We start from the raw sequence: 27,273 nt of genomic DNA, 5'->3' as shown, positions 1-27,273 counted from the left end.
AATGTAACAAAGGCTACCATCAGTAACATACTACACCACCAGGGGTTCAGGATTCAGCAGTGCCAGATGTGTTCCCTGCTTAAGCCAGTACATGTCCAGGCCCGTCTGAAGTTTGCTAGAGAGCATTTGAATGATCCAGAAGAGTATTGGTAGAATGTCATATGGTCAGATGAAACCAAATTAGAACTGTTTGGTAGAAACACAATTCGTTGTGTTTGGAGGAGGAAGAATTCTGAGTTGCATCCAAAGAACACCATACCTACTGTGAAGCATGGGGGTGGCAACATCATGCTTTGGGGCTGTTTCTCTACAAAGGGACCAGGACGACTGATCCGTGTACATGAAAGAATAAATGGGGCCACGTATTGTGAGATTTTGAGTGCAAACCACCTTCCATCAGCAAGGGCACTGAAGATGAAACATGGCTGGATCTTTCAGCATGACAATGATCCCAAATACACCACCAGGGCAACAAAGGAGTGGCTTTGTAAGAAGCATTTTAAGATCATGGAGTGGCCTAGCCAGCCTCCAGATCTCAACTTTATAAAAAACTTTTGGAGGGAATTGAAAGTCCGTGTTGCCCAGCGACAGCTCCAAAACATCACTGCTCTTGAGGAGATCTGCATGGAGGAATGGGCCAACATACCAGCAACAGTGTGTGCCAACCTTGTGAGGACTTACAGAAAAAGTTTGACCTCTGTCATTGTCGACAAAGGATATATAACAAAGTACTGAGATGAACTTTTGTTATTGACCAAATACTTATTTTCCACCATAATTTGGAAATAAATTTATTAAAAATCAGACAATGTGATTTTCTGGATGTGTTTTCCCATGTTGTCTCTCATGGTTGAGGTCTACCTATGATGTCAATTACAGTCCTCTCTCATCTTTTTAAGTGGGAGAACTTGCACATTCGGTGTCTGACTACATACTTTTCCCCCCATTGTATCTATAATGATCTCTGAACTATTAGGGAGGGATCCAAGCTGCCAAGAAGAGGTCAGTAGTGCTTAGCTAAAAGTAATGAAAAACTGCTTATCAAGGAATGTGTGCAGTGAAGCCCTGTTAAATAAATCATCTTTTAATTCAACCTTTGTTCATTCAAAGTGCAACTGCGCTTAGCTTTAGCAGTTCAGAGCATGAAATACCAGAGACCGTTCTGAGGACTGTGCACTATATAGGCAGGTAAGACTCTTGGTGCCTTTTTTTCCAAATCTGAGGGGGAAGGACAATAAGGGAAAGGAAGTTGAAACTACTTATATTTATTAAATATAGTCTTGCATAAAGTTAAATTATTGTCAATAATTACCAAATATGCTTTTAATGTATGAAGATTGAAAAGATGGATGATGCTTGCTGGCTCTAATAGTCATATTTAGAAGACCATTGAGTATATCTATGTATGGAATAGGATTACACCTCCCTGCACAGAGGTCTTTTATGAATCATATATTCATTCTTTCTTATTCTGCCTTTATAAATTCAATGAAGCACACTTATTATTCTCTCGCCTCATTTTATAATCAAAAGAGCAAACTTGTTGCACAGCTAGAAAAAGAACTGATAGTGATTTTCCACAAGTCATCAGTGAGATAATAGTTATTTATAAGGTAGATCTTTAGAAGAAATGTTACTCCAACCTGTATTCAGCATAATGTTTCAGGGTTTGATAAAAGAAAAGGCTTCCAAGAAGTCTAGGGATCTTTTAGGAGGGTTGGATTAGTGGAAAGAGCTTTTATAAAGGAATCAATTTATTTTATTTAACAATATTTTAAGGAGATTAAAAGCATTAGCTATCTTATTGTTCAAATGGAAAGAACAATAGTGAAAAAAAGTCTGAATGCCATCTAGTCAATTCAGTTCAATTTATTCAATAAAATGGTTCAACAAGCAAAACATTCTAGCTTAATAGACTAATATTCTGATTCTTGTTGACGTCACCTCTTGACCTAAGAAAAGTCTTCCACATATTAACCATAATTCTTTATATATTAACTAAGTCAACAACTTTATCATGCATCCGGAGCAAAGGAAGAGTGAGCAAAGTACATATTATTGCAAAACACTAAATTAGCAATATGATTACTAGCAATACCGTTTTAGAAGAGAATGGGGCAAACAAATATTGTCAGCAACACATATTGCTCTTGAAAAGTGCTGTATTTCTTTCACTTCACACTGTTCTTTAAAAATAAGCCAAAAATGGGTTAAAGAGAATCACTTTGGCTTTGCCTTGACTTCAGGAAAATAATAACATAATTTAAAAAAAAACCAATCTGTTCCACTCAATTCTCTGTAGATCTTGGGTATTCACATGACTATCTTAGGTGAAGTCGAAGAAATCCTAAAGTATAAAGTTAGTAAAATGCCTTACTCTCCAGAAGTCATAAATAACAATAAAAGAACAAATGGGATCTATAATAAATTATGCCTTGATGCTTTCTAAAGACTGAAAAATGTTGACTTAGAAACTAAGGATTATAATCTCAATTTACTTGGGAAAGACTCCACTTCAGCATTTCTTAGTTCACTGCATAATAGCTAAGTAGTTCATCTTACTAAGAATGCTATCTTCATCTTACTACTTTCATCCCCTTATCTAAATGTAGAGTTAAGACAGGCATTGAATTGATTATCTATATTTTCATATTAAAGTTTCCTTGGAGCTAAATTTGATTCCTAGTAATTTCAAGGGCAAATATCATAGATTTCTCTGCAACAATACAAGGAAACAATAGCCAACAACCTAATATTTCACCATTGGGATTCCATCAACATCCCAAACAACAATTAAAAGCCACACACAACTAGGCACCATATAAATACCACACACAGAATAGCCAAAAACACAAACTCTGCTAGAGAGATAATTTTTGAGGCTGGGCTCCAGCACAAGTATGGGAACATGAAAGGATAAACCTCTGGTCCTGGTCACAACACAAATTGGATCCTGCTCTGGATTGTTTTCCATTTTTCATTTTCATTTCCCAGTCTGGTTTATAGTCCTGGCATTTCCCATTTGTTTCTCTTTCAACTACCAATCAAGTCCAACCTGTTTAGCCTCATGAAAGCAGTCAATATTATAAAATATTGTGCAATACAATACATATATAATTTAGAGGAAGGCCAGAGTCCTTAGGGAGTTGGGCGACATACAAATTTAAAGAAAGAAAAAAAGAAAGAAAGAAAGAAAGAAAACAAACAAACAAACAAACAAAAACAACAACAACAAAAACAAACAAACCAAACCAAAAAACAAAACAAAACAAACAAACAAACAAATGTTAGCTTAGGCCAGAAAGAGATGAAGGTATGAGAAAGAAATTAAAGATTTCCCTGACTTGGTGGGAGAATGTAAATAAATTTAAATAATTCCCACAGCCGACTTACCGGCCGGTGGGGTTTGCGGCGATCGGCGGGGGATGGAGGCCGCCATGTTGGGGGGCGGAGTCACGGCACCCACGTCGGGTGCCGTGACCACGTGGTGCGGTGCGTGGGCACCGATTGGCCGGGCGAGTGGAGGCAGCCCTATAAGAGAGGGCTGTCTTGTGGCGCAGCAGTCTCGCCCGGAGCAGCGTGAGGCGAGGCTGCTGCTGCCTTTCCCCCCAGCGAGCTGCGTCACAGGCCTGGAGGCCGCGCGCGCAGCCAAGGAGCGCCGGAGCGACAGGCCTTCGAGGCCAGAAGAGCCGCGAGCGGCGGCTGGAGCCTTAGCTCGCTTCGGCGACACCCCCCACAGGGTTTGGAGGCGCAAGTGAACAGGGAGGCATGGCGGGGGGCGGACGTGGTCGCTCGGGGGCGCGGCGGCGGGCCTCGGGGGGGCAGGCCGGAGGGCCGGGGGCCCCTCCCACTGAGCCCCGCCGCACTGGAAGAAGGAGGGCGCCCAAGCGGGCGTGGAGTGAGGCCCCAAGGGCAGGGCCTGCCAGGAGGCAGGAGAGTGAGGAAGGCCCCAGGGGGGTGGCGACCCCCAGGGGGCGCTCGAGGGGCCGTAGGGGAGCGGCAGTGGGGGCGAGGGGGCCCCGCCCGGGCCGGGCCCCGCCCGTGGACCCACTGGTGGCCCCAGAGGAGTTTTCCAGCGCTGAAGAGGGGCCTCTCAGTGGTAGGGAATCGGGTTTCTCTGAAGCAGAGGCTTCTGCATCACGGCCTGCCAGAAGGGGGCAGGGGGAGAGGGATTCGCTTTCTGTTTCCTCACGTATATTGTCTTCATTGCTCGAGAAACTGGAAGAGAGGCCAAAGAAGCGGGGCAGGTCTCGTCGGGGCCGGGCCACGCCAGCCGCTGGCGCGGATGGGGCTTGGAGCTCCTCGGAGTCGGCTGGGAGCCCGCAGAGATCCCACGAGGACCGGCATGCGCAGTCAAAGACCAAGCGGAGGAAGGCCAGCAGGATGGTATCCGGCTCCGAGGAGGCGGATGACGACTCCTCTCACTGGGGTGAGTGCCCTGTGCCTAGGCACCGGTGGTCCCTCCCAAGAGGGCCTCGTGGCCTGCTACGGGCTTCAAAACGCACGACACAGGGGGGTCACAGGACATGGCGCTCCCGCACAGCTGCGCAGGTCTGGAGGAGGGGGCGTAGAAAGACTGTGGCTAGGAAGCATAAACGGAAGAGGGATACCTCTAGGGACAGCTCGGGGTCAACCACCTCGGGGTCTACCAGTACTTCTTTTGACAGCGATAATCCTTTCGCGCCGGGCCTACCAGACACTCCGCTCAGTATGCACATGTCCCAGTCCCTCAAACGTAAAATTTGGCGGGGTGCTTACGTGGACATGTTTCAGATTTTGCTACCGCCCAAGTCAAAGAAGGAGAAGGATAAGGAGGGCAAGAAGGGGTCGGAGGACCCAAAAGGCACCAGAATGGACAAGGGAATTCTGTCGTGGGCGTATGCATTTTTGGCCTACCACTCTGTGGTGGTAGAAGATGATGTCCATAAGACACACGAGCTCATCTTGTACATGAACATGATTCTGAGAGCGTATCAGGAGTTTGGGGGCGAGGCTTGGAAGCGATATGACGAGGATTTTCGCAGGTTCGCCGCCCACAACAGGCACTGGCCGTGGGATATGCGGCATAACGATCTGTGGCTTCAGGCCACGCAACAAGCGTCTACTCCGGCCAGTGGGCGAACACCCACAGGTCATTTGCTCTTAACAACGGGCAAGGAGGCTACTCTTCCCCGCCCGGCGGTGGGGACGGGGACCCCGGCCTCCGGCCAACGCAGCACGGCTGGGCCGTCCTTTCGAGGCCAGCCGTGCTGTTACGAGTACGGCGCTAGAGGGGCCTGTTCCAGGGCAGATTGTCGCTTTCGCCACGCCTGCGCCTTGTGTAGTGGCAGACACCCGACCTCCGCTTGTTACCGGGGGCGCGGTGGGGCCGGCTCCAAGGACGCTGGGACCCCCGCCAAACCCCAGCCTGGGGGGAGCGCAAGGTAAGGGGCCTAACCCCCCGTTAGATTTGACAGGTTGCAGCATTGGCTCACCGGGTACCGCCCCAAGAAGGGTGCGGATTTCCTGCTCGCGGGGCTTACCGCGGGTTTCGGGACCCCGGGTGGGGGGCTGCGCAGGGCCTGCATGGCGGACAATTTGGGGTATGTGGCAGGTATGGGCCACGTAGTGCGGGACAAAATTATGAAGGAGGTGCGCGAGGGCCGGGTTTTGGGCCCCCTTTTCGGGGCTCCCCCTGCCCTTACTGCAGGTGTCCCCACTCGGGGTGGCGCCCAAGAGGGCCGCGGGTGAGTTCAGGCCGGTACATCGCCTGTTGTTCCCCCCGGTGAATCGGTGAACGACCACATTCCCGAGGAGCTCTGCTCGGCGCGCTACACTCCATTCGGGACGGCTGTCGCGATGGTCCGGGCGTGCGGAGTGGGGGGCGTTGATGGGGAAGTGTGATATCAAATCGGCCTTCAGGCTTTTACCCATTCACCTGGGGGGGATTTCGTCTTGTTGGGTTTCCAGTTCAAGGGCGGGTTCTTTGTGGATAGGGCCTTGCCAATGGGTTTGTTCTATATCTTGCTCGTTGCTTGAGAAGTTTAGTGCAATTTTGGAGGGGGCCCACGTTGAAAGTATGGGCTTTGTGTCTGTAGTACATTATTTGGATGATTTTCTATTCGCGGGGCCGGCGGGCGCTGTCGCTTGTCAGCAAGGAATGTTGGTTTTCCAGGCTTTATGCACGGATTTAGGCGTACCTTTGGCTCATGGAAAGTCCGAGGGGCCTTCGACCAAACTGACAATTTTGGGCGTCGAGGCGGACTCCGTTGCATAAACGTGTAGGCCACCCGATGATAAACTGACTGGACTCAAGGAAGCGGTGGGGGCCGCACGAGCCGCAAAGAAGGTGACTTTGAGTCAGGTGCAGGACCTGGCTGGCCTGTTGAATTTTGCTTGTCGTGTGATTGCGCCAGGAAGGGCCTCATGTGTAGACTGTACAGGGCAACGGTTGGCGTGTCAAATACCGCACCACAGGATCAAGTCATCGAGGAGTGTTAGGGAGGACCTCGTGGTGTGGCAAGGGTTTCTGGACGGGTACAACGGTGTGTCATTGTGGAGGCAGGATATGCTGCTGCAAGCGGACTTCCAAGTGAGGTCCGATGCGGCGGGCACGGCCGGCTTTGGAGTGGTGTGGCAAAGCAAATGGTTCCGGGCTGACTGGCCGCAGGAGTGGCGCGGCGGGGCCATCTGTGGGGATTTGACATTTTTGGAGCTATTCCCAAGAGCAGTGGCCATTGAGTTGTGGGCATCCAGTTTTGCCGATAGGACAGTCCAATTTGGGGTGACAATATGGCGGTTGTACACGTAGTGCATACTCTTTCATCTAGGAACGAGCCCAGGAGAGCATATCAGCAGGCAGGTAGGGAATTTTCGGCTTTTCGTCATGATAGGAGATACGATCAGCTCCGGCCGGCCCCGGCCGTACACCTGCTTGAAGTTCGCGCCTTGACCGCCGCTGTGGGTTGTCTGCCCGGAAGATTAGGGGCAAGTTGGCAGGCCTGGCCTTCGTAGCCAAGTCTCGGGGCCTTGCGGACACCACAGGCGATTTCAGGATTAGACAGACATTAGAGGGTTGGATCAGGGAGAAAGGTCGGGCCCAGGGTGGCAGCAGGCGTCCCCTACAGCTCACACACTTGATGGGGCTTTACGAGCTGTGGGGTCGGCTCTGCCGCTCTGCTTATGAGGCGGCACTGGACCACGCCGCGGCGGTGACCTTGTTTTTTCGGGGCTTTTCGGGTTAGCGAGGTTCTAGCAGCTTCCAGAGCCGATAGCTCCGGCCAGGCGTTCACCACTAGGGATATCAAGTTAGGTCGTAGCTCGGTGTCCTTAAGGTTGCGACGGTCCAAGACCGACCAGAGGGGTAGAGGTGTGACGGTCCAAGTTTCCCGGGCCAACACCGGCGGGTATGCCCGGTGGCCGCGCTGGGGGCGTATTGGGCCCACAGGGTGTAGAGCTGGGTTTTGTGTTTTGGCATGTGTCCGGGGATTCCCCTGACCAGGTACCAGTTCTGGGCTGTCACGTCCAAGGCGCTGGCAAGGCTGGGCTTGGACCCCAGGCGTTACGGGACTCACTCGTTCAGAATAGGTGCAGCGTCGTTGGCAGCAGTCGAAGGTTTCAGCAGGCTGGATATAGAGACAGTGGGCCGCTGGAGATCTGGGGCCTTCCGGACGTACGACCGCCCCTAGGTGAGTGGGGCGGGGCGGGGGGGGAGGCGCCGGGCCGCCAGTCTGATGCTGCTCTGCTTCCTCCCTTTCTCTAGCCCGACGTCTTGACTGGCGCCGCAGAATCCTGATATGTGGCCACAGCATGGTGTACTGGGCCGAGCGGAGGGCCCGTGAGACGACGCCCGGCACGAGTTTGGAGATCGATCGAGTGGTGGCTCAGTGGTGGGCCGACGAGGCCTATGTTGGCGGGAAGTTCTTCCACTGTTGTTCGACAGTGGAAGGGTGCGAAGGGTGCCGGGCTGTTTGGTAGTGCACGTTGGTGGGAGCGATCTGAGAGCGATGACAGGTGTGGAGCTGCTGTGGCACATTTGGGAGAGTTTGAGGTGATCTGGGAGCGGTGGCCAGATACGTGTGTGTGGTGGTCCAACATCCTGCCCAGGAGGAGTTGGCGGCAGGACAGAAGCCCTAGCGCAGTGGATAAGGCTCGAAAGAGGGTAAACAGAGTGGTTAAGAAGTGGGTGATTCAGGCTGGGGGGTGGAGTGATAGCTCATCCAGACATCAGGGCATCCCTCATAGACTTGCACAGGCAGGACGGTGTGCACTTGACCGATAGTGGGAACGTTAAATTACAGCCGACCTGCAGAGGTGCCTGCACATATATGTGCAGGGGGGGGGAGCAGGGGGAATAAATTAAAATTTCACCCCCTGCTGTGGCCGATAGGGGGCGGAAAATAAAATAAATAGCAACTGGTGAGCTCCTTTTGGGGCATCTCTACTGAGGTGAGGGGCGAGCTCCTTCTCGGATTACAGGGCTCGACCGGCCTGGGTCCGGGGAGTGAGTCGCTCCTGTGGCTCGCTGGCTGGAGTTTAACGTAGACCAGTAGCGAGCCATCCCACACGCCAGGTGTGGCGTAGTATGGGTGCAGGGGGTAGGTGTAGTTTAACATGACCCGCACCCAGTTTCAAGGAGTTTTCGCCCAAGGGTTGCTGACTGAATTGGGCATGTTATTCCGCCCCCATTTGATTTTGCACCCTGCAGGTCATGTGGGGTTAATGGTTTAAATAAGTTAATAAGTTAAGAATTAAGTTGTTGAATAAAAGTGACCCCGTTATACCCACACCTTGTGTCCGACTATTACTCCGCCTGCGCCGCAATTCCCACAGCCGACTTACCGGCCGGTGGGGTTTGCGGCGATCGGCGGGGGATGGAGGCCGCCATGTTGGGGGGCGGAGTCACGGCACCCACGTCGGGTGCCGTGACCACGTGGTGCGGTGCGTGGGCACCGATTGGCCGGGCGAGTGGAGGCAGCCCTATAAGAGAGGGCTGTCTTGTGGCGCAGCAGTCTCGCCCGGAGCAGCGTGAGGCACCCACCCACCCTCCCTCTGTTACAGGGTGCATATGATGGGTCGCCCTTCGGGGGGCCGAGTGGGAATTTTTGCAGTCGCAGCAGAATTGGACGAGCTGTGATTGTTTTTCGCCTACTCCACTCTGTGCGTGGGAGTGTGGTTAGGGGGTGGCCCCACCATCTAGTGCCCCCCCCCCCTTAGGGTCACTGGGGGAGGGGGGGGTGGCCGATAGGGGGCGGAAAATAAAATAAATAGCAACTGGTGAGCTCCTTTTGGGGCATCTCTACTGAGGTGAGGGGCGAGCTCCTTCTCGGATTACAGGGCTCGACCGGCCTGGGTCCGGGGAGTGAGTCGCTCCTGTGGCTCGCTGGCTGGAGTTTAACGTAGACCAGTAGCGAGCCATCCCACACGCCAGGTGTGGCGTAGTATGGGTGCAGGGGGTAGGTGTAGTTTAACATGACCCGCACCCAGTTTCAAGGAGTTTTCGCCCAAGGGTTGCTGACTGAATTGGGCATGTTATTCCGCCCCCATTTGATTTTGCACCCTGCAGGTCATGTGGGGTTAATGGTTTAAATAAGTTAATAAGTTAAGAATTAAGTTGTTGAATAAAAGTGACCCCGTTATACCCACACCTTGTGTCCGACTATTACTCCGCCTGCGCCGCAATGTATATAGTTAAAACAAGTCTGAGCTGTCCTACTTTGAAGACAAATATAGGCTATGTACTGTAATATAGGCAAAATAGTATTAGACTTAAATTGTAACTCATTCAAGTTTTCTTCTAAGAAAATATCTGTAAGATATTATGATAAATTCATTATAATGAGATGACCCCATCGCATTACAGTCCCTGGTATATTTTTCCGATGTCAAAGTTTGTTTGTTTATTTATTTATTTATTTATTTATTTATTTATTTATTTATTTATTTATTTATTTATTTATTTATTTATTTATTTATTTATTTATTTATTTATTTATTTATTTATTTATTTATTTATTTATTTATTTATTTATTTATTGGATTTGTATGCCGCCTCTCTCCGTAGACTCGGGGCGGCTAACAACAATGATAAAAACAACATGTAACAATCCAATACTAAAATAACTAAAAAAACCTTTATTATAAAAACCAAACCTACATACAGACATACCATACGTAAATTGTAAAGGCCTAGGGGGAAAGAATATCTCAGTTCCCCCATGCCTGACGGCAGAGGTGGGTTTTAAGAAGCTTACAAAAGGCAAGTAGGGTGGGGGCAATTCTAATCTCTGGGGGGAGTTGGTTCCAAAGGGCCGGGGCCACCACAGAGAAGGCTCTTCCCCTGGGTCCCACCAAACGACATTGTTTAGTTTACGGGACCCGGAGAAGGCCCACTCTGTGGGACCTAACTGGTCACTGGGATTCGTGCAGCAGAAGGTGGTCCCTGAGATAATCTGGTCCGGTGCCATGAAGGTCATAACCAACACTTTGAATTGTGACCGGAAACTGATCGGCAACCAATGCAGACTGCGAAGTGTTGGTGTAACATGAGCATATTTGGGGAAGCCCATGACTGCTCTCGCAGCTGCATTCTGCACGATCTGAAGTTTCCGAACACTTTTCAAAGGTAGCCCCATGTAGAGAGCATTGCAGAAGTCGAACCTCGAGGTGATGAGGGCATGAGTGACTGTGAGCAGTGACTCCCAGTCCAAATAGGGCCACAAATGGTGCACCAGGCGAACCTGGGCAAACGCCCCCCTCGCCACAGCTGAAAGATGCTTTCTCTTCTCCCTCTCATTCCCTTTTATGAGTAGCTCACTTGATTCATTTTATTTGAGCAATTTCCTTCAATAGTCTTTGTTTCTTCACATGCATGTTCTGGCAGATTTGTCTTTTATACTTTTTCGACAGAAATGATGTCACTTCAACCAAGAGAATGCACACTGGTCAAAGAAGAGGGTGAAAATTATGGATTCTGCCTGCGCATTGAGAAATTCAAAACAGGACATCTTATCCGAAATGTAGAAAAGGATAGTCCAGCAGAGAAGGCAGGACTAAAAGATGGAGATAGAGTCCTGATGATTAATGGAGTGTTTATAGATAAGGAAGATCACGTAAAGGTGGGAGAAATTTTATTATGGGGTGGGGGTTTTTTTCCCTAATACAAAGCACATACTTTCACGCAACTCATCAACCAATGGGATCCTTGTATGCATTTATTCATAATATTTTCTTCTTCCAAGGATGAACACTTGCAAAATCTTCTGCCAGCACTCAAAGCAAAAAAAAAAAGCCTCTGCAACGAAAATATTTCTTTATTTCAGAGAAAAGTAGCGAATATTTGTTTTCATCTTCCATATGAGCAATAGAATCCAGTTTCCCTTTCCCTTAACCTTTACGCCTAGCATAGTTCCCTCTAAGTTGAGCAGTGAGCAATCGCTCACTTAAAAATCATCATCAACTCAGAGTTTTCCAAACCTGCCCAGAAGCTGAGAGGGAAAGAGTGAGAGGGAAGGAGAGAGAGAGGAAGAGAGGAAGAGAGAGAAACAGATAGAAAAAAGAGAGGAAGGAAAAGAGGGGAAAAAAGAATGGGAGTAAGGAAGAGAGAAAGAAAATCAAAATCTAGTTTGAAACTAGCTCAACTATTTAAGTGGCATTTTGATATTGATAGAGTTGCCCTATTATGAGCTCACTGTTATAGACACACAGTACAGTATTTTATTTTGAAATTCTCTGAGGCAAAACAGGGTGGGTTTTTTATTTGTTTGTTTGTTTGTTTGTTTGTTTATTTAATATTTCTGTGCCGCCCAGTCCCAAAGGGACTGCCGCTCAGACACTATACTTTTCTGCCTACCCCCCCAAAAAATTAGAGGGAACATTGATGCCTAGTCAGTAATAATAGAGGAATTTAAATGACAACTAACTTCTAAGTACTTTGAAGAGACATGGATGATTTCATGGAGTTTTCATCATTGTACAATAGAAAAGATGAGAAAACGGTGAAGTCCTGAGAGCCAGCATTTGGAAGCATTTACAGGAGCTTGTAATGGCTGATCTTAGCTAACCCAGCTAAGTTCAACTTTTGTATTTTTTACAATATCAGCAGTGAAGGGCTGCAAAACATTTTACTCCCACACTGTGAACATGGCTTATTTTGTGGGTGTGGCATGCCAGCCATGTGACCGGGTGGGAGTGGCTTGACCGGGGTGGCTTAAAAATCATGTAACTAGCTTAAAGACGGCCAACTTGACGTCACTCACAACAAGGGTTTGGGTTAGGGTGCCTGGCCACTCCTCGCCTAAAAGAGATACAATTTCATTTACTATTACTGAACATCCAAAATATATTATTTAATTCTACGTATATATGCCATATATGTACATACATATTACACACAGGCACATAAAATCTACATTATCTATTATTTAGAAGAGCACAGCTCTTCTAAAATTATACACATTCAGCCTTATTTACTGTGATAGGAAAAACATACTCAGAGCCCAGAAGGGGGAAAAAGAAAAAAAATCAATTTTTTTCTACTGGTTCTTCGTACCTGATCATGTCTGTTGGAGTCCATCACTGAATATCAGATATGAAATCAGTACTAAAACTTCTGTCAAATAAGTACAATTTGCAAGAGTAAATCCTATTGGTAGCATTATAAAACAGTTATTACTATTTTCAACAAATTCTCAGGGTCATCATTTTCCCTCTCCATTTTAAAAATCGACTTAGTGAAAATTCTGCTTTTTCATTGTTTTTGGGTCTTCCCTAGGCTTCAAGGAAAGGTAGGTGTGCAAATAACGTTATATGTGTATCAAAAAGAGGCGGGGTTTTGATTGCATAGTCACAACAGCTATTTTGACTTTTTAATTTTCTCTGCAAGAAACAGCTGTATGAAACAGCTCTGTGACCTAATTATCCTCTCTTGGATGTTTTTTTCCCCTAATTCATATTTGATTCCATTTAGCTATTTCTTTTAGTTAACTCTTGGTCTCTCATTGCATCAATTATAGGTGACTGATTTAATTAGAAAAAGTGTAATTCCTATATTATTCCTTGTTTTGGATGACCATTCTTATGAAAGTGCCTTAAAAGAAGGAATCGGTCTTGAAGAACTGTCTAAAACGTCAACAAACCAAGAACAGGCAGAAGAACCCCAACCTATGCAATCTGGAGAATTGGGCTCAGCTCCACAACCCCGTCTATGTTATCTGACTAAGGAAAAAAATAGCTATGGTTTCTCTTTGAAGTCTTATTCAAGTAAGGACAACAAACAAAATTAGTATGTAAACAGGGGTGGGCTCCAGTCGGAGCCGCAGGTGAGCCTGTGTTTTGGCATGCGCGGAAGCAAAAACCCTCGCTGAAACACAGGCGCACCTGCAGCTCTGCGCACGATTTTGCTATCTCCACAGGTGCAGAATCAAAATCGTGCTGGCCCTGCAAGCACTCACAAGCTGCGTCAATGAGCCCTATTTAGCATTCCGGCTAGCAGCCCACCCCGTATGTAAACCTCTTGTGTAGAACCATTTAGCTACCTTATGATAGATGTATTTTATTCTCCTTATGTAAACTGATAACAAATACACCAAAGAAAAATCCCTTGTGTGTCCAATCACACTTGGCCAATAAAGAATTTTATCTTCTATCTGTGACAAATTTTTGAATGTGTATTTAAAGCCCAGATTTCTAAATCATCTATTAAAGGATATTATTAGGATGGTCAATTGTTATGCTAATTAAAATAAGTCCTTGAACGAATCTGAAGCATTTCTAAAATGATAGAAATAGTGAGTCAAGGCATCTAAATGACAAATTTCTGGGCATATTAAACCATATTTGTATGTATTACTCACATATAGAAGAAAAATATTTGAATGCTTTTTCATTCAATGTCTGGCTGCTCTTCCACTGAAAAGAAGTGTGATTTTTAGAGATACAAGACAAATAACTCTGGCCTAGCCCTCTCACTCATTCTGGCTATAAATTATATGTACTCCACTCACAATTATATGTAAGTGGAGGGTTGCAGATTTCTGTTTATATTTTACTTGACAACCCATGCCTGTTGAGTTATCTTTCAAGAGATACTTCCTTACCTAAGCAAAGAAAATGACCACAGATGAGCAAAATGTAATGGGAATGAGAGCAACTTTCAACTTCCTTCCCTGTCTTCCTCCCTCATTCCTTCTTTCTTCTCTCCCCATTCTTCCCTGTCTTCCTCCCTTTCCTTTCTAGAAGGCAAGTAAGTGGCTACCCTTGAAAAGTGTTCGGAAACTTCAGATCGTGCACAATGCAGCTGCGAGAGCAATCATGGGCTTCCCCTAAATATGCCTATGTCACACCAACACTCCGCAGTCTGCTTTGGTTGCTGATCAGTTTCCGGTCACAATTCAAAGTGTTGGTTATGACCTATAAAGCCCTTCATGGCACCGGACCAGATTATCTCAGGGACCGTCTTCTGCCACACAAATCCCAGCGACCCTTTAGGTCACACAGAGTGGGTCTTCTCCAGGTCCCGTCAACTAAACAATGCCGCTTGGCAGGACCCAGGGGAAGAGCCTTCTCTGTGGCGGCCCCGGCCCTCTGGAACCAACTCCCCCCAGAGATTAGAATTGCCCCTACCCTCCTTGCCTTTCGCAAGCTACTTAAAACAAACCTTTGCCACCAGGCATGGGGGAATTAAGATTCCTTCTCCCCCTAGGCCTTTACAATTGTATGTATGGTATGTTTGTATGTATGTTTGGTTTTTTATATTAAGGGGTTTTTAATTCGCTTTTAGTATTGGATTATTATTGTATACTGTTTATGATTGCTGTTAGCCGCCCCGAGTTTTCGGAGAGGGGCAGCATGTAAATCCAATAAATAATAATAATAATAATAACAACAACTGCTGGATGGGGAAGGGACAAAGGGTTTCAAGACTTGCTGAGAAATTGTCACAGAAAGTTGGAATTGAAAATCAAATGATTTGCAGCAGCAGCTACCCATCACAACTTACCCAGATTTTATTGCCTCAGGAAATTGAATTTCCAAATTTTGTACATATACAGTATTTTAATTAATCTGTTTCATGTATCTTGGTTGAAAATTGTTGTCCTATGTTGCATCATTTCAACCAGTTAAAGATCATAACACAAAAAACTTTAATAGTTTCAAGATAAGAATTGTCTTCATTTTAAGTGTTACAATTTCTCACATTAATGATTCTTTTGTTGCTATGGCATCAATGTTTAAATCATAGGGAACAGGAAAATGACTTTTTCTTCAAGACAGTTGGGAGTCAGTCATCACAAGAGCAATGCAAAGTCTAGAAATTTTGATTGGGTTTTGTCAGTTATATAAATAGGCTGCTTTAGATCATCCACAGCCTACGTTGCTATGGCCTTCTGATAGAGGAATCTAGACTTTGTTATATTGTTAAACTTTTATAAGGAAGCCATTCTATGACAATGGAAACAAAAGAAATGACCAGAATGCTGTATTATTACATGATTCTTTACATCCACATTTGATTTTGCATGCCAGAAGTAGCTAGTGTATTCTGGGAGGGTGGTAGAGCTAGAGAGGGAGAGAAAAAAATGGTACTTAAAAGTAGGTGTAAAATATTAAATCAAGTTCTAATGAACACTGGAAAAACCAGTAGTAGTTAATAAGTAATTTACTACTAATCAGTCACGTACACCAATATAATTGCAGGGGGCCCTCAGGCATCTGACAAAGCATAAATGATTACTGATAATAAGCATAAATGATTACTGATAATAAGTTTTGTTTTTCAATTTCCGAGGCACTGATTGGGCATAAATGTCACTGCCACACTTCTGCTGCCATTATAGTTCTTTGAACTAGACTGGATATACTGCTACCCATGCTGTGTTTACTGTGAGCAAAATAAACATATTAACAAGTGAAGAATCATTTCTGTTTCTCCCATTTGCTTCTCATTTCCAGAACAGAAAGGTTTATTCATTGTAGATTTGATTCCACTGGGCGCAGCTGTAAAAGCTGGAGTGCAGCCAGATGATCGCCTTATAGAAATCAACGGGGAGAATGTGGAAAACAATACACATGAAGAAGCAGTTGAGAAGGTACTTTGAGCCTTAACCTTATTTGTCAGCCAATTCTTGTAGATAATTCAGATCAAATTAGAATGGTAATTTGATGGAATATAGCTCATTATTGCTCCAGTTGCATCTTGCCACAGCATGCGCAAGTAGATTGCCTTAGACAAAGACTGGCATGCACAGATGGAAAATAAAGTTGCACACAATAAATGGGGAAAAATGTGTTTGAATTAACTCTTTCATATTAAGCAAGGTGAATTGCATAGTCCCTAAAGTTAAGTACAACCTCCTCCTAATAGTGGTTCATCCTTCCAAATTGAGTCAAATCATATCTACCTGTGTGCATTGTGTTTTCCATTATAAAATTTTGTTTCCAGGTTGAATAAAAACTCTGAGTACTAATAGTATTACAGTGTTCCCTCGATTTTTGCGGGTTCGAACTTCGCGAAAAGTCTATACCACAGTTTTTCAAAAATATTAATTAAAAAAATATTTCGCTGCTTTTTCCCCTATACAGTGGAACCCCGACATAAGAGCTGCTCGACTTAAGAGCTACTCGAGATAAGAGCTGGGAGAGGAGAGACATTTTTTTATTTTATTTTATTTATTACTTGGATTTGTATGCCGCCCCTCTCCGCGATACGAGCCGAGAAGAGCCGGGCTGGCTTACTTTCCTTCCTTCCCGCGCTGATGCAGAGCCACTCGAACAAAGCGTCGCGCCCCTCTGATGCTTTCGGCGGCTTCCGAAGCGACGCTGGGCTCTTTTGCCACCAAAAGCGTCAGGGGGGCGTGACGCTTTGTTCGAGTGGCTCTGCATCAGCGCGGGAAGGAAGGAAAGTAAGCCAGCCCGGCTCTTCTCAGCTCGTATCCCGGCACTTGGTGAGTGGAGAGGCGGTCGCCTCCCCTGCCGCCCCACTCTGGGGGTCCTTGGCTTCTGCTGGGGGTGGGGGGATCCGAACGCTGTTTTGAATTTCACATTCCGAGTGGCCCAAACGCCAAAGGCGAACTTCCGCACCTCAGGAGTTAGCTCGCAAACGGCGCGGCTGTTTTAAAACATTGCTGCCGGCCTGGGGGGGGAGAGGGAAAGGGGGGAGAGGGGGGAGAGAAAGAGAGAGGGAGAGAGAGAAAGAGAGAGGGAAAGGGGGGAGAGGGGGGAGAGAAAGAGAGAGGGATAGAAAGAGAGAGAGAGTGAGAGATGCTCAGTGAGCCTTTCTTTGAAGTTGCCTTTCTTTCTTTCTTTCTTTCTTTCTTTCTTTCTCTCTCTCTTTCTTTTTCTCTCTTGCTCTCTTGCTCTTTCATTCTTTTTTCTTTCTCTTTCTTTCTTTCTTTCTTTCTCTTTCTTTCTTTCTTTCTTTCTTTCTCTTGCTTTCTTTCTTTCTCTTGCTTTCTCTCCTTCCTTCCCTCCTTCCATTTCTTTCATTCTCCCTCTCTATTTTTATTTCTCTTTCATTTTCTTTCTTTCTTTCTCTCTTGCTTGCTTTCTTTCTTGCTCTTTTTCTTTCTCTCTTTTACCTTCCCTTCCTCTATTTCTTGCTTTCCTTTTCCTTCCTCCCTTCTTTCCTCCCTCTACAGGATTGGGTGGCAGTGAAGTTGAATAAATAACTACAGTTTAATGAATAAAAATAAAAGTTTGCCATGTTGATTGTTTTGGGTAAAAAGAGGAAGGGAAGGAAAGCTCTCAGCTTATCATCTTATTAATAAGTAAAGTTACATTTATTCTTGCAATGTCTTTTTGCATAATTTAGACTAACTTTGTGAGTTTTTTTAGGGCTGGAACCAATTAAAATTATTTACATTAATTCCTATGGGGAAAAGTCGTTCGAGATAAGAGCTGCTCGACTTAAGAGCGCAGGTCCGGAACGAATTAAACTCGTATCTCGAGGTACCACTGTACCATGGTTTTTCCCACCCGATGACGTCATATGTCATTGCCAAACTTTAGTCTGCTTTTAATAAATATTTCTTTTAATAAACTTTAATAAATAAACATGGTGAGTAATAATCTAAATGGTTGCTAAGGGAATGGAAAATTGCAATTTAGGGGTTTAAAGTGTTAAGGGAAGGTTTGTGATACTGTTCATAGCCAAAAATAGTGTATTTACTTCCGCATCTCTACTTCGCGGAAATTCGACTTTCGCGGGCGGTCTCAGAACGCATCCCCCGCGAAAAGTGAGGGAACACTGTACTTGATATATTAAGTGGTTAGTTCCAAAATAGCTATAAAGCTGTGCACATCTGAAATATATAAATATGAGAAAAAGGAAATACTGTACTGTAAATATCAATTTCAGAAATGCGGGATTTATAATGAAAGTAGAGAACAATTCTAGCTTCACCAATGAAAATATCATCAAAAAAAGGATACTGTTATACATTATACATTTCAGTCTGCACATAGGACCAAAATATAAACTCTATGTTTATGTCCTCAGGTAAAAAAGTCTGGGAATCAGATTGTGCTTCTACTGTCAGATAAAGAAACTGACCAATATTACCACAGACAGAATATGCAGCTGATAAGGGGAAAGGCCAATCTGAAATTATTACCTCACAAGCCCCGAAATCTTGAGCTCAAAAAAGGGAATAATGGTTATGGATTTTACCTGAGAATGGAGCAAAATGGCAAAGGTAAGTATTAGGCCACAGGGTAATATAACTATGCAATAGGGACTTTAATTCTTTAACAGATATGTAGTAGATTCCCAAGCCATGTAATAATTAATAGAAGAAAAAGCATTTAAAGAACTGCACAATTTCCTTCCACGTTTAGCCAGTTGTCTCCTTAATAGTCTTGCATAACAGTTGTTGAAGGGAAAATCTCCCATTCCAGTTTTATGGGCCTGGTCCGGCTTCTGCTTTTTGATGTATATTAAACTATTAGAAGGTCCACAACAGAGGGCATATATCAAAATGAAAGGGATGTGGCCAAGCTTATTCTCTGCCTTAATACTACATCTTGAAAACCAAAGTACAAAACTAAACATTAGCTATTGGCCTAAGCTTTGCTATGATATTAAGCTTTTCTGATATATATTTATTTGTGGGGGCCAGGTCACTTGATTAAGGACATCGATTCAGACAGCCCTGCAGCTAAAGCAGGTCTCAGAGACAATGATATCTTGGTCGCTGTAAATGGAGAGCCAGTTGAAGCATTGGACCATGAAGCTGTGGTAGAGAAAATCAGACAATCTGGTGAAAACGCAACCTTACTAGTGGTGGATGAAGAGACCAATACCGTGTATAAAATGGTAAGGTACAGAGCTTGAATGCAAGAATGGAAATTATGTATGGCAGGAAGGGGAAGTGTTGTAGTTGTAAGATTGTTCTGATGCAAATGTGCATGTATACCTAACATTCTGAGAATAACAGCTTTAAATCTTTATATATACCTATTATTCTAGCCTTTCGGCTTACAAGACAACTTTGTGTTTGCAGCACTTAAGTATTAAAAACCAAAAAATAGTTCTGGTAGCTTTACAGAACCGGATTTGTCTGCATTGTTTTCTCTTGCCATGGAAAACGACGTCATGGCATTTAGGTATACTTTTCCAGAAGTTGAATAGCCACCCTGGAATATTTCCAGCTCTTTTTTATGATAGCAATCATTGCTACCATACTACTTCTGCAAAGTCAGAACTAGTTAGGTCAAAAGTCAGCATTCTGAAATATGATTACTAATGAAAAGATTAAAAAATTTAAATTTCACTGCAGCAATTTTTGACATTGTAATCATGCTTCCATTTTAAGGATGAGGAAATGACAGCACAGCAGCCTTCAGGCTGTCCAGTTGTTAAAATAATATTTGCTTCCCAGGGTGCCCAATATGTTGTCATGGCAAAATTATAAACTAATCTCTTGAGAAAATAAAGCATTATGTTCGACTCATTTTATTTTTAAAAAAATCTAGAAGAGCATTCATTAGATTCATTACATACATAATAATTCAAAGTTCTTGTAAACATTGCATTAATAGTGTTGTTAAGAAGACAATTTCAATATTTAAATGGCATGGTAGCTATCTGCTTTGTAATCTAGATACTGATAACAATGTTTGCACATTATACTTTGGGTTCTGAATTGAATGGAAACTGAACAAATCAGTTCTTTTATATTATTTGGCCCCTAAGAGAAGTTTTGTTGAAGTTATCTTGATTTCTCTTCTATTTAATTTTCTTGGGAACAATATGGATGATGGACGTGATTTGCTATTGTGTTCTTTCAGGTATGGTCTTTTACCTTCCCATTGATTTCCAGGTGATCTTTTATCCAAGTAATAATTAGGTCTGAACATGCTTAACGGCTCAGTCTTGGTTGATTAGATGTTATTTCTTTCTGAAATGGGAGAAATGGTGGGGCGGGGAAGGACTAAAAGACATACAGGAAATGATATGTATAAGGATAATACTATTAAATTGCTACCTCCTGGTTATCTTTTTCCTAGTTAATATGATTTTCAGTCTCCATGAGTTTGAAAAGAGTTTAGCACAAATGACATGCCACTTTGCTATAGGAGATTATATTATTCTCTTGATTTAAAACTTTTCTATACAATTTGTAGTTAAAATACAGTTGTCCTTCTAAACCTTATTTCCACTCTGAATTTCATAATTATTTTTATGAGGACTTCTAAACAAATAATATCATGTTCGAGCCATACAACATGTACAGCTTTAATACAATATAGAAGCTTATATTGAATAAAGGCCTCGATGTAAAACAGAAAAATAAGATGAGCTAGCAACAATAGGAATTGCATAAACTGCTCTCAATTGTGCAACCCTACTTCGGCCATAAGGTCATCTTTCAATTTGCTATCAATCTTAGATCGAAATAAATGACAATTGATGGAGATGTATTTATGGTAATCTCCTCTTGAAATAATTGATCCATTTCGAAACAATTACCTTTATTTTTTTATTATACAGGTAGACTTCAACTTATGATTACAATTGAGCCCAAAATGTCTGTTGTTAAGAGAGACATTGGTTAAGTGAATTTTGTGACATTTTATGACCTTTCTTGCCACAATTGTTAAGTGAATCATTGCAGTAGTTATGCTAGCAACAAGGTTGTTAATAAATCTGGCTTCCCCATTGATTTTTCTTGTCAAAAAGTTGCAAAAGGTGACCACGTGACCTTAAGACATAGCAACAGCCATAAGTCAGAAGCAGTTGCCAAACATCTGAATTTTGATCATGAGAATGGGGATGTTACAAAGATCATAAGTGTAAAAAATGGTCATAAATCATTTTTTTCAGTGCCATTGTATTTTGAACAGTCACTGAATAAACTGCTGTAAGTTGAATACTATCTGCATTGTGGTTGAGATATTTAGATTGAAATTAGCATTTTTGTCTACCTATTGAGTCCTTCCCAAGGACCTGGAGTAGGCAGATACTATTGTTTGTTAAAGGTGTCACCACATGTATAAGCTGTTCCAAGTAAAGATGCCTACATTGAAAGTGGAATATAAGTATATATAAGTACATACGCAATGATAAGATCTTAAAGTGACAAAATTACTGTATCAATCAAGAGTTTCAGAACTATTTTTGCTTTATTTTCTCTAATTTTTGCTATTTTGACAGGAGGTAGGAACAAAAGAGTAATTAAAGGTGTGATCTACTGATAGGCAGGAGAAATTATATACTGTAATTTAAAATTGTCTCTGTTATTTTGCAAATTTGACCTGCAAAAATCTAGGCCAGTGATGGCGAACCTATGGCATGGGTGCTATAGGTGGCACGCAGAGCTATATCTACTGGCACCAAGCTGTTGCCCTAGCGTAGCTCCAACATGCGTGTGCTGGGGAGCTGATTTTTGGCTGCACAGAGGCTCTAGGAAGGCATTTTTTGCTTCCATAGAGCATCTTCAACCTTATGAAGGTTGAATTCTGTTAGAGCAGCTGCCTTATTACAATTCTGAGGCTCTTAGCACATTACCTCTCAAACTACATTCCATCCAGGAAAAGAATTAGAAGTTACACAGTGGTGGTGGAATGGGACAAAATAAAAATGAATAATGTTTCATTTAGAAAACAGAAGTGGGCAAGACAGATAATTTATTTTTAAGCTTTATAATTTAAAGTTTTTAAAAAAGTTTTCTTTTGATATATACTCCATAAAGCATTTTGGCATGTGTAATTCTCCTTCCTGTTTAGCTTCACTCCAATGATGGGGAAGTGCTTGTTTGTGCTATTATTCACCTCCCCCAGATCCAAACAAAGTCCCTTAGTTGATTGTCAAAATATGACAGCAGGAGTCACAATGGAGTCATTGCTCAACACCAAACTATCCTTTCTTACAATTTAACTGCCTCCAGCAATTTAAATCTCCTTCCTTCTATATTGTGAAAAACTGTGAAAAAAAAGAGCTGGGCGGGTGGAGGGGGATGAGGGCAATAGAAAAGGAGAAATCCATGGCATCTGCGTCTGCACTGCTGTTCCACAATATGAAAAATTGTGTATCATCATGCTCCAGCTCATATTCATTATGTTTCCATTCATGTTCCTTTGTTCTTGGTTAAGGCTAAAATATCTCCTTGTGTCTATGACCATACAAGACTGGAGCCACATCTGAGCATTACAAAGATACCCATGCATGCTGAGGAAGAAAATGGCAAGCCCAGACTCTGTAAACTCATAAAAAGTACCACAGGATTTGGTTTTCGATTGAATGCCATTAACAATGTACCTGGAGTGTTCATCAAAGAGGTATTAGTCTAGAATCTTTTCATTGGCGAACAAAACAAGTCACAATTGACCAGGCAAAAATGCACAGCATTCTATCCTGTAGTGTACATGTACTCAGTAGAATATATATAGAAGTATATCTTTGTTCTGTGTCTTACCAAAATACAATAGCTGCTGAATAAAAGAAATTTGGAAATGACACAGTAAAATATGTTCCAGACCCAAACAGACTAATTTATTGATGCTCATCCTGACGCCGCCCCGAGTCTGCGGAGAGGGGCGGCATACAAATCTAATAAATTATTATTATTATTATTATTATTATTATTATTAAACATACTTTTGAGATTTAATATTAGAGCAACATAATGCACCTTTATTCTCATACTTTGATTCCATCTAAAAGTTTTTCATTCCTTCTCTAACTTGTTTTGCCGAAGGCAATCTTAAAATGTGATTTCATTAACGTTGATTGAATTCTCATTTTATATACTTTAAAAGAAATTGTCATCTTGTAAACAAACATCATTTTTAAAATAGTATCAGATAATTAAATTCAGACTAAGAATTTTTTTAAAAAGTGTGTCTATAGTAAATGGTAAATATAGTTGCAGCGGGTGGTTTTTTGTTTTCTAAAGTCCAAGAAAAAAAAATTTCACCAATTTTATTTCCCACATTGATACAAGTATACAAATATAGTCAGTATAAAAAATCCAGTCTCAATTATTTGCAGAAAAAGTAACATGAATTGATATAAATTCTGGCTACATTCTGTACATTATAAGAGGTGAGTTTTGTTTCCAATTTTCACCCAAATTGTCTTCATAATCTCTTGGCATAAGCTATGATGGATGGTGGGGAAGAGAATATAGAGCCATTGATTACAATGAACAGATACAATGAATGTTTCTGTTCATGGAAACTGGACTTTTGTTTTTAAAAGCAGTCATTGAAAAAATATGTTGATTTGGATCTACATACCTATAATGATAACAAACTTACCTTGTCATTTAGTATTCCACTGAAGAGTAGAAAATATAAAATATAGCTGCAGTTAGGTTGTGTCTGGAGCAAGGAATAAATTTTGTGTGTTATTATTTTTTTTAGAAATTGCAATTGATGCTTTTTCATTTTGGGGAGGGGACATTATTAGACAAAATAGTTATCTTAAATTTCTGCAGGCATTTGAGACCTTAATTCAAATGTGTTATGTGCTCACTTGCAGCACTCACCCCCAAAGGAGCCAATAACAGGTTCTTCTGTCCCTCTTCCCAGAGGACAAGTCTGTCTGGTCCAAACATAGCAACATACCTTGTGGGATTTGTGAGGCTTTAATTAAGATAATAGTTCTCTCCAGTCAGAGGTGATAAATCCAAAAACTGTGGCTGGATCAAGATTGCAACCACTTCTGAGTTTCACCCTTGGCTAGGATTGTCACTGCTCTTATGGCAGCAGAAATGTATTCCACAACCCAGAATGCCCAATGGCTCAAAATCTGTCAAATGAAAGTCGAGGCATTGCAACTGAAAACATACCGCTTTGCACAAAACAAATGGGCTCCAATTGTAACACCACGCCTGCCATTTTGCAGGCACTATCCATGCATGTCCCCCTCCCCAAAGTCATGTCTTTATCCAAAACAGCAGCACCTGGCTATAACCAGCCCTCAGACCCTTGAATAAAAAAAGTAAATTTGTACTTGTATGTACAGTACACCATTTACCATGGACAACGTGCTGCTGTCAATCAAGCAGAACAGCAGCTTCTACTACAGTAATTTCAGACAATCTAATTGCAGGTAAAAAAGGATGGATCTGCCAATATAGCTGGGCTGCAAGATGGTGACATTGTGATAGAAGTGAATGGTACCAATGTAGAGAATGAAGAGTATGAAGATGTAGTAGCAAGAATCCAAGACAGTGGTAACAGCCTGACACTATTGGTGTGTGAAGAAAAGGCTTATCAGCATTTCTGCTCCCAGAATAAGGCTGTTACAGCCTCAATGGCTGATCCATTAAATGACGACCAGGGTGAGCCTCCTGCTTATGCAGAGATACAAGCAATAGAGCCAAAAAATGCACTGGTAGAACCACAAGAAAAGGTGAGTTTCCTCGAATTAACTTCAGAAAAACCTCACAAGAATCTGCAGCATCTGGTTATCAAACCAATATGATACTCCGCAAAATGATTGAATGATATGCCCTAAAGCAGTGGTCCCCAACGTTTTTTCCACCAGGGACCAGTTTCAGCAAGACAATTTTTCTATGGCCCAGTGGGGGCGGAAAGGGGCGTGGTTGGGGGCGGGATTAAGCATGGGGGTGCTGGTCCTCCCCGCCCCTCTTTCCTGCCATCGTCCTGTGGCCGGCAGAACCTGCCTCCTAAGCCCTCTTGCCCAGTGGGAGGTGAAGCGCTGGAGGGAGGGGGTGGCGGCATGAGGACCGGCAGCTGCTGACTCCACGGACCGGTGCAACATGCCCCGCGGCCCGGTACTGGTCCGCGGCCCGGTGGTTGGGGACTCCTGCCCTAAAGAATTGGCTTAGAGAGCTCAGCTGAGCTTTTCTTCAAACTGTGCTTAAACCACATAATGACTAAACATTTGTAATTAACCAGATGATTTAGTTTTTTAAAGATTTTTATTGTGAAATTTGAAGCATTCATAATCAGAGCATCAATTCATCTCACAGCTCAATCTATAAATCTATAAAGTTTACGATGTACTGTAACTAATTCCCCTTAACAGTGCTCTAAATCTATTTGCAGTCTTTCTAACAGCGTTATTGCTTTTTTCACTAGGCCAGCTCATCCTCTGAAGAAGATACATCATTGTGAAGATAGTAGAATCCAAGTCTTTTTTTCATATTGTACTTGAAGGGGTTCCAATTCTGAAGCAAATGTGCCAATACTGCTAAAAGAAATCTTGACTGTAATCCTATAATACTTACTTGAAACCAAGTCACACTGAGAATTACTTCCAAATGAATGTATTGAAAATAATATAGCTAAACTGATCTCAGATCACACCGCACCATACCACACTGAATGCAAAAACATCACAGGATTAATTTCAGCAAAAGATGATATTAGAGTACAATTCTAAATCAGTACATGATACTGAGTTCTTGTCCTTCATTCCTCGGTGTGCAGGTGTTTAAAATAGGGGAAGAGATGTGATTTGGATATATAAATACATGATATGAACCAAGTTTTTCCCCCTTGTTAATTTGAACATGAACAAAATCTTTGCAACCGGAGTTTTTTATCAGAAACTATGGTCATGCTAAGTGAAATCACAATGAGAATTCAATTGTACGAAAGAAGACTTACTGTATCAATTAAAACTAAAATATATTGCATTTATTCTGTGATATTTTTGTCAGCTACATCCAATTTTTATTAAGTGCAGAATTAACTTTAGGACTTTTGACTGAACATTAGCTTCTGAAGAAGAAACCAAAGAATATTGCTGTAGCTACTTATTAGGATGTTTAGTTTCTGATGGATACCCAATTTAAAAATAAATTGTTTCATATTATCTCATTTAAAATGTTGTGAGTCAAAATAGGAGAGAGTACTATATTAGGTATGTTCCCTATCTTTAATTATATAAATAATAAATATGGAAAATAAATAAGTCAGTTTTCCTTTCACATACAGCTTCTGACTTACCAGCTAACATGTCAGAGCACATTATTCCAATTGTATTCATTAATTCTACCCATGAGCAGATTGCTCTAATTTATGTAATTTAAGGGATGCCAATCCCACCCCCCAGTATCACAAAGCTTGGGCCCAGAATTTTAGCAGCTAATGATCAAATTTCAGCAGCACAATTTTCCTCTCATCCCCAGCTCCCTCCATCTTGAATTCAAGGTAAAAATTAGAATTAGAAATTCTTTTTTTCCAGTGATGTTGCCTATTATGCATTTCCTGCTATGGGAACTGAACAGACCTATAAAAGAAGCCCCAAAAATTCAACCAATGCTGTACAGGCTTTTGTGATGAATTTGAAAGCAAACACTTAAGTGTAACAATGACACAGGTGTCTTTTTTTGTGAAAGAATAATGAAAACAAGAGGCACTTTCAAATTAAATATTTTTTTAAAAAAAATCAAGATTTTTCCTATGGTTAAGATAGTACAAGTATGTATGCAGTCTTGGTTGGTGTTTCATTATTATTCTTTCAGCATACCTCATTCCTTTTTCTCATCTGCTTAAAGCAGTGATTTTCAACCTTTTTTGAGCCACAGCACATTTTTTACATTTACGAAACCCTGGGGCACATTGAGCAGGGGGGGGGGGCCCTAAAAAAAGTTTGGACAAAAAATTCTCTCTCTCTCTTCCTCCCTTTCGCTATATTTCTCTCTCCCTCTTTCTCTCCCTTCCTCTTTCTTTCTCTCTCTCCATCCCTTTCTTTCTCTTCCTTCCTTCCTCTCTTTTTTGCTCTCTTTCTCTCTCCCTCCCTACCTCCCTCTATGTCTTTCTCTCTCTCTCTTGCTTTCTTTCTCTCCTGCTCTTCTTGCTTTCTTTCTCTTGTTCTCT

General features: G+C 42.8%; 1 protein-coding gene across 2 annotated transcripts; it reads left to right on the top strand.

The window, feature by feature from the left end:
• The first annotated feature begins 1,102 nt into the window (after positions 1 to 1,102).
• On the top strand, positions 1,103 to 26,087 carry PDZK1 (PDZ domain containing 1). 2 transcript variants are annotated; one of them, XM_070750240.1, is made up of 9 exons: positions 1,103 to 1,188; positions 10,888 to 11,096; positions 12,993 to 13,239; positions 15,931 to 16,067; positions 18,476 to 18,671; positions 19,095 to 19,291; positions 22,570 to 22,755; positions 24,533 to 24,835; positions 25,528 to 26,087. In XM_070750240.1, exons 2-9 carry the CDS (start codon positions 10,890 to 10,892, stop codon positions 25,561 to 25,563), a joined length of 1,509 nt encoding a protein of 502 aa, XP_070606341.1. In that variant the 5' UTR covers positions 1,103 to 1,188; positions 10,888 to 10,889; the 3' UTR covers positions 25,564 to 26,087. The 2 variants fall into 2 exon arrangements, with proteins under 2 accessions (XP_070606341.1, XP_070606340.1); XM_070750239.1 differs by lacking the exon at positions 1,103 to 1,188 and adding an exon at positions 4,225 to 4,429.
• The last annotated feature ends 1,186 nt before the right edge of the window (positions 26,088 to 27,273 follow it).

This window comes from Erythrolamprus reginae, chromosome 4 (assembly GCF_031021105.1).
Source record: "Erythrolamprus reginae isolate rEryReg1 chromosome 4, rEryReg1.hap1, whole genome shotgun sequence".
In the NCBI taxonomy this organism is placed as follows: domain Eukaryota; kingdom Metazoa; phylum Chordata; class Lepidosauria; order Squamata; family Dipsadidae; genus Erythrolamprus; species Erythrolamprus reginae.
Note: the sequence above shows the minus strand (reverse complement) of the source record. Positions and strands in the feature narration are given on the sequence as shown.